This window comes from Herpailurus yagouaroundi, unplaced genomic scaffold, assembly GCF_014898765.1.
Source record: "Herpailurus yagouaroundi ecotype Mexico unplaced genomic scaffold, PumYag 140, whole genome shotgun sequence".
Lineage (NCBI taxonomy): Eukaryota > Metazoa > Chordata > Mammalia > Carnivora > Felidae > Herpailurus > Herpailurus yagouaroundi.
Window position 1 is genome coordinate 50,291,345 of NW_024412395.1, and position 12,470 is coordinate 50,303,814.

A 12,470-nucleotide genomic window follows, 5' to 3' on the forward strand; every position below is an offset into this window, starting at 1 on the left:
GGGGAGGAGGTGTGGTCAAGGTGAAGGACACAGAACAAGATGGAGTCAGCTGGCGTAGGCCCGCCCTTTCATCACCATAGCAGACTGTCTTGGCCACCAACATGAGAAACCCTTAACACACAGACACCAAGAGAAGAGTTTGATGACAAGCTGTATCTGACGTGAGTCATCCATCCAGCATGAGAAGGATATATGATCCAACATGATTCTGGGTTTTTTAAAAAATTTTTGATGTTTGTTTATTTTTGAGAGAGAGAGAGAGAGAGAGAGAGAAGAGAGTGAGAGACAGAGTGCAAGCAAGGGAGAGGCAAAGAGAGAGGGAGACACAGAATCCAAAGCAGGCTCCAGGCTCCAGGCTATCAGCACAGAACCTAATGCGGGGCTCGAACCCGGGAACTGTGAGGTCATGACCTGAGCTGAAGTCGGACACTTAAGCGACTGAGCCACCCAGGGGCCCCAATGCCACTCGTTTTTAATGAAACTATTTTATGGCATAACTTCGATTGCTCATTATCTTATGCTTTTTAATATTCTCTGCATTATGCCTGCTTCACACAGAGGTGTTCAATAAATTAGGCTTTACCTAAATCACATGCAGAGACTGATGCTAACAAGTAACTCCTTGAAAGCACAATCTCCTTAAAATTGTTTTACCAACTGGATTCAGGCTTGTGCTTAAATGGCAGAGACCTGTTTGTCTAACTAAATGTGCATTTTTACAGGTGACATTGTGACTATATACAAGAAAGAAGAAGAAGGATGGTGGTTTGGTTCTTTGAACGGAAAAAGGGGTCATTTTCCTGCCGCTTACGTGGAGGAGCTCCCTTCAAATGCTGGGAACCCGGCTACACAGACGTAAGACAAGATTCCGAACATGCCGCCTTAGTCCATAAACTTCACAATGCTGTGCAAATAAAGATAAATGCTGTAATCTTTACAAATAGGTAACGGTGTCCTCCCTCTGTGTCATGGCACTTTGCACTCCTGCTTATTTGCCTGAAACAGAGTTAGAAGATGGAGAGCAAAGGGAGAAAAGAAAGAGACCCTGCAGTTCCTAGAGTTTTAGAATCCTAGGAGACCCTAGAGATGCCCCAACACAGCCCCTGGTGTCACACACAGAGAGACAGAGCTCAGATCATTCAGCCACTTGCCTGAAGTCACATAGTTTTCTGGTAGTGCCGCAGAGATTAGGACTTAGATGTCTTTTTCATCTGGATCGTGTGCCCACAGGCCAGAGAAGGCCTGTGAGGGGTCAGGCAGTGTCTGGGAGACAAGGAAGAACAGATTAAGTCTGAGAAGAAGAGTTCAGCAGAGCCCTGGCAGATAAGACCCCTGGGAGATAGGCCCAGGTTAGGAGAGGGTAGAATAAAGAATCAGGAGCTGAGGCCAAGAGTCCCTATGATCAGGAGAGGGGATGCTAGACAAGAGGTCTGGATACTAGGTGAAGCTCAGTGTACAATGGAGCCCCATCATGAGCCAACCTTCTGATGTAGTAGCTTCTTGTAAACCTTCTATGCACAACCAGAACTTCTATTAGAAATGAGGTCAGGTGTGAGCCAGAGATGGTTTGGAATCTGAAAGCGAGAGCAAGGTGGATAGGAAAGGGTTAGGAAGGAGACAGTGCCTGAAAACTCTTGCCTCCTTGTCCATTTGGAAACTTCATATACCAATTTAGAGGTACGAAACTCGCACTTCCCAATTAGTCAGTGTGAAGAGAATATCCTCAGCAGCTTCCTAGTGAAAGGAACCTTAAAACGCTAATGAGTCTCTCTGGATGGAAAGTTCTGGAAATCAACATTTACGGTTAAAATGGAATATTTAGAGAGAAGCAGTTTTATGTTCCTTCCTCAAATGCCCTCTAATGGGTGAAGGTTGGGGATGAGACAGGGTAGGACTCAAATTCTTCCCAAGGGGAACATTTTAAAATGGAGAGAAGTGGTTCAGCAGCATCTTTCAGAAGATGACCTAAGTCAGCCTGGAGATCACACTCTATTGAGTGGAAGGTCCTGGTGTTAATAGAAACATCTGGGCATGTTTACTATTGTGCCTAACAGTCTGACATTAGAGTAATTAAAATCCATTCCATTACTGTCCTGCCACCTACATCTTTACTTTTAATTAAATTTTGCACTTTCAAAAAGGAACTTTTCAAACCAAGGTACCTATGTTTTTTATACTCTGCACCACTGCACTCCTATCGCAGGATATAATGAACACATAGAGATATTTATAGATAGAGATACCAGACCTGAAGGAGCTCAAGTAAAATTTGTTATGTGAGACATAACTTACAGCCTAGAAGAGCAGATCAGAAGTTTTAATGTCACCCTTAATGGTGTACTAATGAAGGCTTTCTACATGTAGAAAGTTGGCTGAATAATAGGCCATTAGACCATGAACAGAAAATTTGAATTTATATTTCCTCTTCATCTTACTTCTTTCCATTAAGCCTTGATGTATAAAAAATTGTGTGGCAATTGACTGCAGCCTACAATGGATCATTTGTGTAGAGAAAGTGACGATAATGGTGGTTGGGCCCTGAAACTCACTGGAAGCAATTTTCAAAGAAGGACGCCCCTCTTTCTTCATAAGTCAGTTTTACTTTGTGAAAACATAAATGATTTCCCTGTTTTGTAATGTTGCTGAAAATTCTTTTTGCATCTGTGTTATATAATATTTAAACCTCAAAGAAATACTATAGGGAAACTATATATACAAATACAGTTGGGTAGGACAGACTTGTTGAATATCCTTTCAGTAGGGCAAGAATTTTCCGATTGGACATGTAGGAATCGTAGCCCTTATATTTAGATAAAAACTAAATGTATATTGTGAAGATTAATGATGTACAAAAGCCTTCCATACAGAATAAAATAATTTTTAATATTCATACTTTTAAACTCTTTATTGGGCTTTCATAATTACACTACACTATTCAGTTCCATATCTCAGGAAGTTTTTAGCAACATTAACAACCTGAAATATAGGCAGTAGGGGTCTGAGCCACTGAAAACATCACAAGGCATTTTTCTACTTTATCTTCTTTCTAGTAGAATGCAAACTGATACATCTATCATGCTATCAACCAGAAAGATCTAAAAATTTCATTTTTTTTGCATTTTCAATTACCCGTAATAATTAATATGTATAATGACAAAAAGCAGTTTTATCACTTAAAGTGCCTTCCGATCTATCAAAAAGTAATATCCAGGTTAGGGTAAAGTAAATTTTATTGCACAGTATTATAAGGCTTTAACTGATCAGTAATTTGAGCAGAGGGTAACTTTGTTCTCCCCTCCCCCCAAAAAACCCTCCTCCCTCAAAGTCTTAATGGCCTTGGGGTTGTAATCAGCCTGACCTAGAGCAAGAAAAGTGCATTAGGATCAAATAACATGTCCTATTGTTCTTTGCAGTGTTACACAGGAAGCGTGTATAATCCCAGGGCGGATATGCTTGGAGGTGGGGGCAGGGGGCCTACAAACCGGTGGGACTGGACTCGGACTTGGACCAGGGTTGGGGACACAGCAGAGAAGAGCAGGAATCTTTTGCAGAGGGAGTGCAGCTACTCGGATAGAGCTACAAGGATAGTGTCAGAGATTTTGGGAAGCTGTGATCCAGAGTGCAGAGCCCTGCTGAGCCAAGGATGCCAGGCCTCCCACTCCCAGTCACATGCACCATGGACAATAAACCACCAAGCCAGAGAATCCAGGTTGCGCTTTAGCCGGGAGCTCGGTTTAGGGAAACTAGGTGGACGTGTGGGTGCCTGCAGCTGGGGAAATGTGCCTAAGCGGGACATCCCAGTGGCCACCCCCTGGAGGTGGGGGGGGGGGGGGTCACGGCAATGGGAGGAAAGCAGCTTCCGCCAACCGGCCAGAGTTTGGAATAAAGAGACTTGCACAGAATTCGAGTGAAATACTCTTTCTTGGAGGAGCTACAGGATAAGGAGAAGCCGACCTGGGAGTGGAAGCAAACCGAACTGGCCAGAGAAAGACCTTGATTCCACAGCTCAGGACTAATGATAGAGATCTGGGGACCACATAGGGAGTCACACCAAGGAGTGCCTGGAAAGGACTGGGACCTGCCTAGCCACGTGTATGAGGTGGCAAATGTGTTACTGAGCTCAGTCTCAGCTGGCTTGTAACTTGGGTTTTTCTGACACTGGGGCAAATGGCTCAGTGCTTGCTGCAGCGATTCTCTGAGTGCGGTGCTGGGACCGGCAGCACCGATATAACCTTGGACTAAGTTAGAAATGCGAAATGTCAGCCCATACGTTACCCTCGGCCAGAAACACTGACGTCTGTGGGTTAGGTGTTTCTAGTGCAAATTGAAGCTTGAGAACCACTGACTCACTTGAATGAATCCTGAGAATAGTGTCTAAACTACAGACGCACCGCGGAAGGAGCACTGTTGAAGGAGAAAGTGGAGAATACCACGTACCCAGGAAGGCCGCTCTAAAAAAAGAAATATCCCTTCCTTTTGGTCCAATAAGTTTTTAAAGATGAGTGTTGCTGGGGATTGTGTCCAACAAGGCTTTCTCCATTGTGAGGGCTGCTCCTTTCCTCTTCTGTCACATGCTCACTCTTGGCCCAGGGAAGAAGGAACACTTTGGACTACATTACCCCCCCTCACAAGAGACTCCTCTTCTTTCTCAGCCACTTACTTGATATTCTTGTTAGCAGAAGAAACCCTGGTATGGTCCCTATCTTGATACTAGAGAATGAGAAGCGAACAGCTCTCCCCTCACAATCCATTCCCCTTTACGCCCCACCCCACCACCCAGGGTCTAAGAGTAGATAATCCTCCTTCTGACTTATGATCAAAAGTCAATAGTAGCCTAACAACACTATGCCACCAGTGCCTATGTCATCTATCTCACTATCTCATCAGGTAGGCATTTTATCATCTCACAAGAAGAAGGGTAAGTACAGTACAATAAATACAGTACAACAATCGATCATGCACTAGGCCACAGAACAAGTCTCTAGAATGGTCTGACCACAATGTAAGTTAAAAGTTACTAAGAAAATGATAATTTAAAAACCACATGCATTTGGAGAACACATACATATGTGCACCTGCATGCACCTAAGCACATGTATGTACACACACACACACACACACACACACACACAAACTTCTAAATAAGCCATGGTCAAAGAAGAAATCTTAATAGAAATTTCAAAATATTAGAAATAAAAAATAGGAAAGCTACTACATATTAAAACCTGTAAGTCTGGGAAAGCAGCTTAAAAAATTCTATAGGGAAAAGTAGAAAGGCTAAAATTAATGAACTAAGTATCCTAAGTATGGATTTATAAAAACAACAGCAGAATCAACCCAAATAAAGCAAAGGAAATGAAAAGAAAAGAAAGAGCAAAAGTTAATGAAGTATAAAACAAAATAAAATATTGAATTAAGCTGTTGATTGGTTCTTTGAAAGGATTAATAAATTGAGCAAACCTTTGGCAGAATTAAGACAAAAAAGCATAAAAATATTATTTATAAGGTAAAAGTGGACATACTACAGCAGATACCTAAAAGTTAAAATCACATACTATCAACAACTTTACACCAATAAATTTGTAGAAAAGCAAGCCCAAAAGACAAAATTCTAAAAAAATACGCATTATCAAAACTCACTCAAGAAACAAAATATAACTGGATAATTTAATTACTATTAAAGACATTTAATGAGTATTTGCAAAATAAATCTTCCTACAAAGAAAACACAGGCCAGATAGTTCCCTAGGTGAGTTCAAAAACAGATAATCTCATTCAGACTTTTTCAGGAAGTAGAAAAAAAAGGAACACACCTGAACTATTTTCAAGGTTTGAGGGTCTAGGATAACCTTGATACCAAAACCAAAGTTAATATACAAAGGAAAATTATAAGCCAATCTCATTTATGGCTATAGATATAAAAATTTAAACAGAATATTCACAAACTGAATCCAACACTATTGAAAAAAAAAAAAGATTGCACATCATGGATAATTGGATTTATTCCAGGAAGGCAGGGTTGATTCAATATTTAAAAAAAAAAAATCTATTGATATAAATCACTATGTTGACAGATTAAAGATGAAAATCTATATAGATGCAGAAAAAACATGATAACATTACCAAACATTCATAATTAATTTAATTTAATTTTTAATGTTTAGTTTTGAGAGACTGAGCACGAGAGAGGAGGGGCAGACAGAGAGGGAGACACAGTACACAACGCAGGCTTCAGACTCTGAGCTGTCAGCACAGATCCCAATGTGGGGCTAGGACCCACGAACCGTGAGATCATGACCTGAACCATGTCAGACGCTTAACTGACTGAGCCACCCACGTGCCCCCATGATAATTACTTTTAGTTAACTGAGAATACAAGCAAACTTCCTTGACCTGATCAACAGAAAAGAAAATGGCAAGTTTGGGAAACTGCCATAGTACAGTATAGCTGAAACTCAAAAAGATTAAATGACTCGCTTAAGATCAGGTATCACAGACTGGACCACATCTTAATTCTCAGATTTTTCCACAACACCATTTTGATGCTGGCAAACAGAACTTTTCACAAATTATTCAAGATTTATCATTATACTTTGAATCTCATATATTGCCTCTTTCAAATGAAAGACCTTATCTTCAGCTGCTTCCAGCTGGTTGCTAAGAGAACGGGAAACGTGACTAAACTCTAAACATTCTTCACATCATACCACATCATAGAGTGTTCACGCTTCTCACCATGATGTATTTAACGATAACCAAGAAAGGGGCTGATTTTAAATAGCTTCTATTTCCTCCAGTTTACTTGACAACTGGACTCTATTTCTACTTAGATGAAACTCTTTATTCGGAATGAATCTTATTCTCTATTAGCTCGTCATTAAGTCAAGAGTCGCCTGCAGGGCCATCTTTATCACCTAAAAATGGCTGAAGATAGCGGAAACACACCTGCAGGTATTATTGAACAAGTTAGCTCCTTTTCAAAGGCTTAATTTTGATTTCCTATTAAATAATTTTCTATTGAGTCTGGACGGTGTGCTCGACATTAACAGGTATTTCTTAAGCTTCTACTTTGTGCCAGACACGCTATGCAAGGGAATAGCAAAATAGGCAATTTGCTGTCACGGTACACAAATCAAAACAGAACTAATGGTCTCTGTCTAGGAATTTTCTGAGTTGGAGGAGAAATAACTTTGTAATCCTCATCAGCTGGGAAATTGAAATTTTTAATGCATTTGAACGTTTTAGCAGATTCTGTGCCAATTTGTTTTTTAAGTTGAACAGTGTAGTGATTGAGTTTAATTTTTAAAATTTTTTTCTATTATTATTACTTTTAGAGAGAGAGAGCATGAGCAGAGAGAGGGGCAGAAAGAGAGAGAGAGAGAGAGAGAGAGAGAACCCCAAGCAGGCTCCATGCGCAATGTGGAGCCCAACACGGGGCTTGATCCCACAATCCTGGGATCATGACCTGAGCCAAAATCAAGAGTCAAACATTCAAACAACTGAGCCATCCAGGTGCCCCTTTTAATATTTTTTAAATTTAATTTTTAAAGATCTCATTGTTCATTTTGTTACAAAATTAGTCTACTCCATTTGGATTCCATTTTATTATTTGTTTGTTTTTAAGTTTATTTATTTATTTTGAGACAGAGAGAGGATGAGCAGGGGAGGGACAGAGAGAGGGGGACAGAGGATCTGAAGTGGGTTCTGTGCTGACAGCAGAGAGCCCCATGTGAGGCTCGAACCCATGAACTGTCAGATCATGACTTAAGCCAAAGTCAGATGCTTAACTGACTGAACCACCCAGGTGCCCTTGGATTACATTTTAATCAGCTTTACTACTTGTGTGTTTCTTTTCCATTTAGGAAAATCTTACCTTTGTATCTTGTGTTTTATTTCCATATCAGGAAGATTTTAAATGGTTAAAATTATTTTTTCAAGTTTATTTATTTGTTTTGAGAGAGAGAGAGCAAGCACGTGAGCTGGGGGAGGGGTAGAGGGAGAGAGAAAGAGAGAGAGAGGGAGAATCTTAAGCAGACTCCATGATCAGTGCAGAGCCTGATGAGGGGCTCAGTCTCACAAACTGTAAGATCATGACCTGAGCCAAAATCAAGAGTTGGATGCTTAACCAACTGAGCCACCCAGGCACCCCTAAAATTATTTTAGTTTTGCAATATACCATCCTAAATACAATGTATAAAAAAGAGCAAACTTAATGAGATAGTTTGGTTTGCTTTTCATGTGTATTTTTATTCATTCAAAGTGACATTTTCACAATGTAGCCACTGTATCATTTAAGATAATATATTGGTAATATTAGCTCCAGAATATTCCTGGGTTGGCACATAGTGACCCTCAACAATTAAGGTCTTTATATTTGACTGAACAAAGAGTTATACCTAAGTCAACAGCCCTCCGTCCAACATTTCCATAAAATTGATGACCGCAGTCCTTGAGGCTTAGAGACTGTTTCAGTGAGCCTTTTGGGTCCAAAAGGACAGGTACTCTGCTCATGGTCTTCCCGAGATTTGAAGCTGTTTTGTTGTCTTGGTGAAAGTATTTCCTATGGATCCAGACAAAGCATATTCCTCTACTTTCAAGAGAGTTTACCTTTCTTTCTCTTAATCTTTATACTTCTAAAGAAACACAAATGCTACATTATATTATTGAAGTTCAAGTTTGTTTAGAATCTTTGTTAAGGGCTTTGTCTTCATATACTTTTCCTGCAATGCAACACAGAAATGCATAAGGTGTAGTCCAGGTGAAGCTTGTGAATTAGGTGGCAGACTGCCACCTATGTTTGAATTCCGACTCTAACGCTTACTAGCTGTGTGACTCAAAGTTACTAGAACTCTTACTATGTTGGATTTCTTATCTGTAGAACAAGGTTATGGATAGTATCTACCTCACAGGCTGTTGAGGAAATATAAATGAGTAGATATGCGTAAAGGGCTTAGAACAGTGCCAGGCACATAAAAGTTTTTAAAAAGAAATAGCTATTTTTCTAAAGCGTCCAGCCCGAACCAATTCCAATTTTGGAACGAATCAACTTCTCAGGTGAGAAAACAATTCACTATAAAGTTCCACTGCTTAAGGCCTTTTGTTTCGTATGATAGTGCACTTTTCTTTGGACCCCAGCAGTAAAGCTGGTTCCTACATTGTCCTTTTGGGACTTTCCTCCTACCTGGCCTTACCTCCCAGATCTTGCCCTACCTCCACGCCCATTTAGAAATGAAAAATGGCTGTCCCTAAAGAGAAATGGACCCTAGGTGGAAGGAAGCTCCCCATTTCTTCTTTCATCCCCAATCTCTATTTCTGTAACTTGCAGGTGAAAGGAACCCTTCAGAGTTTCTTACCAAGGCAAGCCCGCTCAATGCCTTCCTCACTACATGATACAAAACATTGTATCTTCAAGAGTTTGTGCTATGAGACATGGTTTTCGTCTAGTTTCAGTGAATGAAGATTTTTCTTTGTTTTATGCTTGTTCCTTGTAGATATAATTCAGGTAGGGAATTAAGTAAATATATATTCACTGTAGCAGTAACCTGATATTTTTTGATGTCAAATTATCTAGTCTGTCCCTTAGAGAACTATAATGCCCCTTCTCTTAGCTCCATTTTTGAAGTTAACCTACCTCCACACCTGGGTTACAGCCAGGAGCTAGTCTAATCAAAGTATGTACTTTACCCCCTGATCACCAATGATTGGTTCAGGGATTGGGATCAGCTTGAAGTTGCTGGGGTCTACCATGTGGGGCCTCAACCTTAGAAAAAAACAGCTAAGCAATGGATCCACTAATATAATTTGAGCTCCAAATCAAGCTAGGTCCACAAAAACCAAAATCGGGTTTTGATACAATTTTATGTATTCATTTAAATGTAGTTATATCAAAAAATAAGCCCAAATGTAAAGGTCTGCTTAGGAAAGCTGTACTTTTGCTCATTGTGTGTCACTGTTAAAATATTCCCTTGAGTCAAGACGGTGATAAAATAGGATAAGACGTTGTCAGGCACAAGCTCCAGATGCCTCTCTGGGGACAAAGGAGCTGGCTGGAACCATCTCCCTCCCCTGCTCCTCAGCATAAACACAGAGCCACCTGAGGGAAGCAGCTCAGCCTGTACACTGGCTGCCTAACTTGCTTATACCAACGCCCTCCCCGTCCCCCTGCCCTTACTGACCCATGCTCTGGTGGGACTGCCCTTCTCAGTTAAGGTTGCCTCAGTCCCTGTGTGGCAGGCCCCTCCCCCAGGAGACCAGCACAAACCCCTGCCCACACCACCTCTCTCAACCAGAGAGTTCTACAGGGCCTGTTCTGGTGGAGTTGGTGTCAGGTTTCACAGACCAGAGCACATCTAGTTAGAACTCTCCACATTCAGGCCGGGGACCAAACACTGCCCACAGTAGTCAAGGAAAAACTCTGCAGACAACTGGCCTGAAAGATAGAGCAACCAAAACATGCAGCACATACCAGAGACACCCTGTGAAGTGCCATGAATTGGCAATACCTGACCTCTTCATACGGCTATTACTTGCAGGGGCAGGAGTATAATTGACTTTCCAGCACAAAAAGGCAGAGACTTAAACAAAATGTCAAGACAGAGGAATTTATGCCAAATGAAAGAAAAGATAAGACCATGGCCGAAGGCCTAAGCTAAACAGATATAAGTAACATGCCTGATGGAGAATTTAAAACAACAATCATAAGGATCCTCACTGGGCTTGAGAAGAGAATAGAAGACATCAGGGAGACCTTTACCACAGAGATAAGTTAAAAAAAAATCGGAATGAAGACTGCAATAAATGAGATTGAAAACAGGCTTGGTGCAATGAAGAATAAGTTGGAAGAAGCAGAGGAATAAATTAGTGACTTAGAAGACAAAATAATGGAAAGTAAGCTGAACAAAAGAGAGAAAGAAGAATTATGGGGCATGAAAATAGAGAACTCAGTGACTCCATGAAATGTAATAACACTTATAGGAGTCCCAGAAGAAGAAGGAGAGAAAAGTTAGCAGAAATTTATTTCAAGAAATAACAGCAGAGGGGTGCCTGGGTGGCTCAGTAGGTTGAGTGTCCAACTCTTGATTTCAGCTTGGGTCATGATCCCAGGTTCATGGCATTGAGCTCGGTGTTGGGCTCTGCACTGAGCATGGAACCTGCTTAGGATTCTCTCTCTCTCCCTCCCTCCCTCCCTCTGTCCCTCTCCCCCACTCACATGCTCTTTCTCTCTGAAAAGAAAAGAATAGAAAAGAAGGGAAAAGCATAGAAAAGAAAAAAAGAGAAAAGAAGGAAGGGAAGGGAAGGGAAAGGAATGGAGGCAGAAAATCTCCCTCATCTGGGCAAGGAAGGAGAAATCCATATCCAAGAGGCACAGAGAACTCCCATCGAAATCAACAAAAGCAGGCCAACACCTGGGCATATTCTAATTAAATCTGCAAAATATAATGATAAAGAAGAAAGTCTTAAAAGCAGCAAGACAAGTCCTTAATTCACAAGGGAAAACCCATAAGGCTAGCTAGAGATTTCTCAACAGAGACTTGGCAAGCCAGTAGGGAGTGGCATGATATAGTCAAAGTGCTAAATGGGAAAAAACTGCAGCCAAGAATACTCTATTCAGCAAGGCTATCATTCAGAATAGAAGGGGAGATAAAGAGTGTCCCAGACAAACAAAAACTAAAGGAGTTCGTGACCACTAAACCAGATCTGCAAGAAATATTAAAGAGGACTCCTTGAGTGCAAAGGAGAGACCAAAAGTGACAGACAAGATCAGAGAAAATCTCCAGAAACAACGAAAAAACAAGTAATAAAATGGCTATAAATACATGCCAATAATTACTTTGAATATAAATGTACTAAATGGTCCCAATCAAAAGACATAGGGTGCCAGAAAGGATAAAAAAACAAGACCCATCTATATGCTACCTACAAGAGACTCATTATGAACCTTAAGACATCTGCAGGTTGAAAGTGAGGGGGTGGGGAAATATTTATCATGCAAATAGATGTCAAAAGCAAGCCAGAGTAGCAGTACTTATAGCGGACAAATACTTTTTTCTGTTCTCATATTGTTTTTATCCTGCTTTAGTGTTAGGGTAATACTGGCTTCATAGAATGATTTTGAATGTGTTCCCTCTATTCCAGTATTTGTAAGATTTTGATACAAATTGTCATTAATTATTCATTTAAACGTTTGGTAGAATTCACCAATGAAACCATGTAGTCTTAGGCTTTTCTGTGATGGGAGATTTTTGATTCCTAGTTCAGCTTTCATTCTTATTCTTGATCTAAGATTTCCTATTTCCTGGATTCAAGATTCATGATTCAATTTCAGTAACTTGTGCATTTTTTGGAATTACCTGGGCTTTTCCCCTAAGTTTTAGAAATTGATTTGTTAGTGATGGTTTATGGTAATCTGTTATCACACTATGTATTGCCAATTTTGTTCATTTTTTTTTTTTAGAAATCTGGTCATTACT

At 40.4% G+C, this 12,470-nt stretch overlaps 2 protein-coding genes across 8 annotated transcripts in view; one reads left to right on the top strand and one right to left on the bottom strand.

The window, feature by feature from the left end:
- Positions 1 to 943, top strand: part of NOSTRIN (nitric oxide synthase trafficking) — a 61,252-nt gene extending 60,309 nt beyond the window's left edge. For 5 of the 6 annotated variants that reach the window (XM_040475287.1, XM_040475289.1, XM_040475290.1 and 2 more), the window contains one exon: positions 723 to 943. In XM_040475287.1, the coding sequence (XP_040331221.1) occupies positions 723 to 859 (137 nt within the window). In that variant the 3' untranslated portion in view covers positions 860 to 943. The remainder of the gene's footprint in view (positions 1 to 722) is intronic. The other variant, XM_040475291.1, reaches the window with a different exon arrangement.
- The window catches only part of SPC25 (SPC25 component of NDC80 kinetochore complex), a 35,873-nt gene that overhangs the window by 8,125 nt on the left and 15,278 nt on the right, over positions 1 to 12,470 (bottom strand). The gene's annotated exons all lie outside the window — the stretch shown is intronic.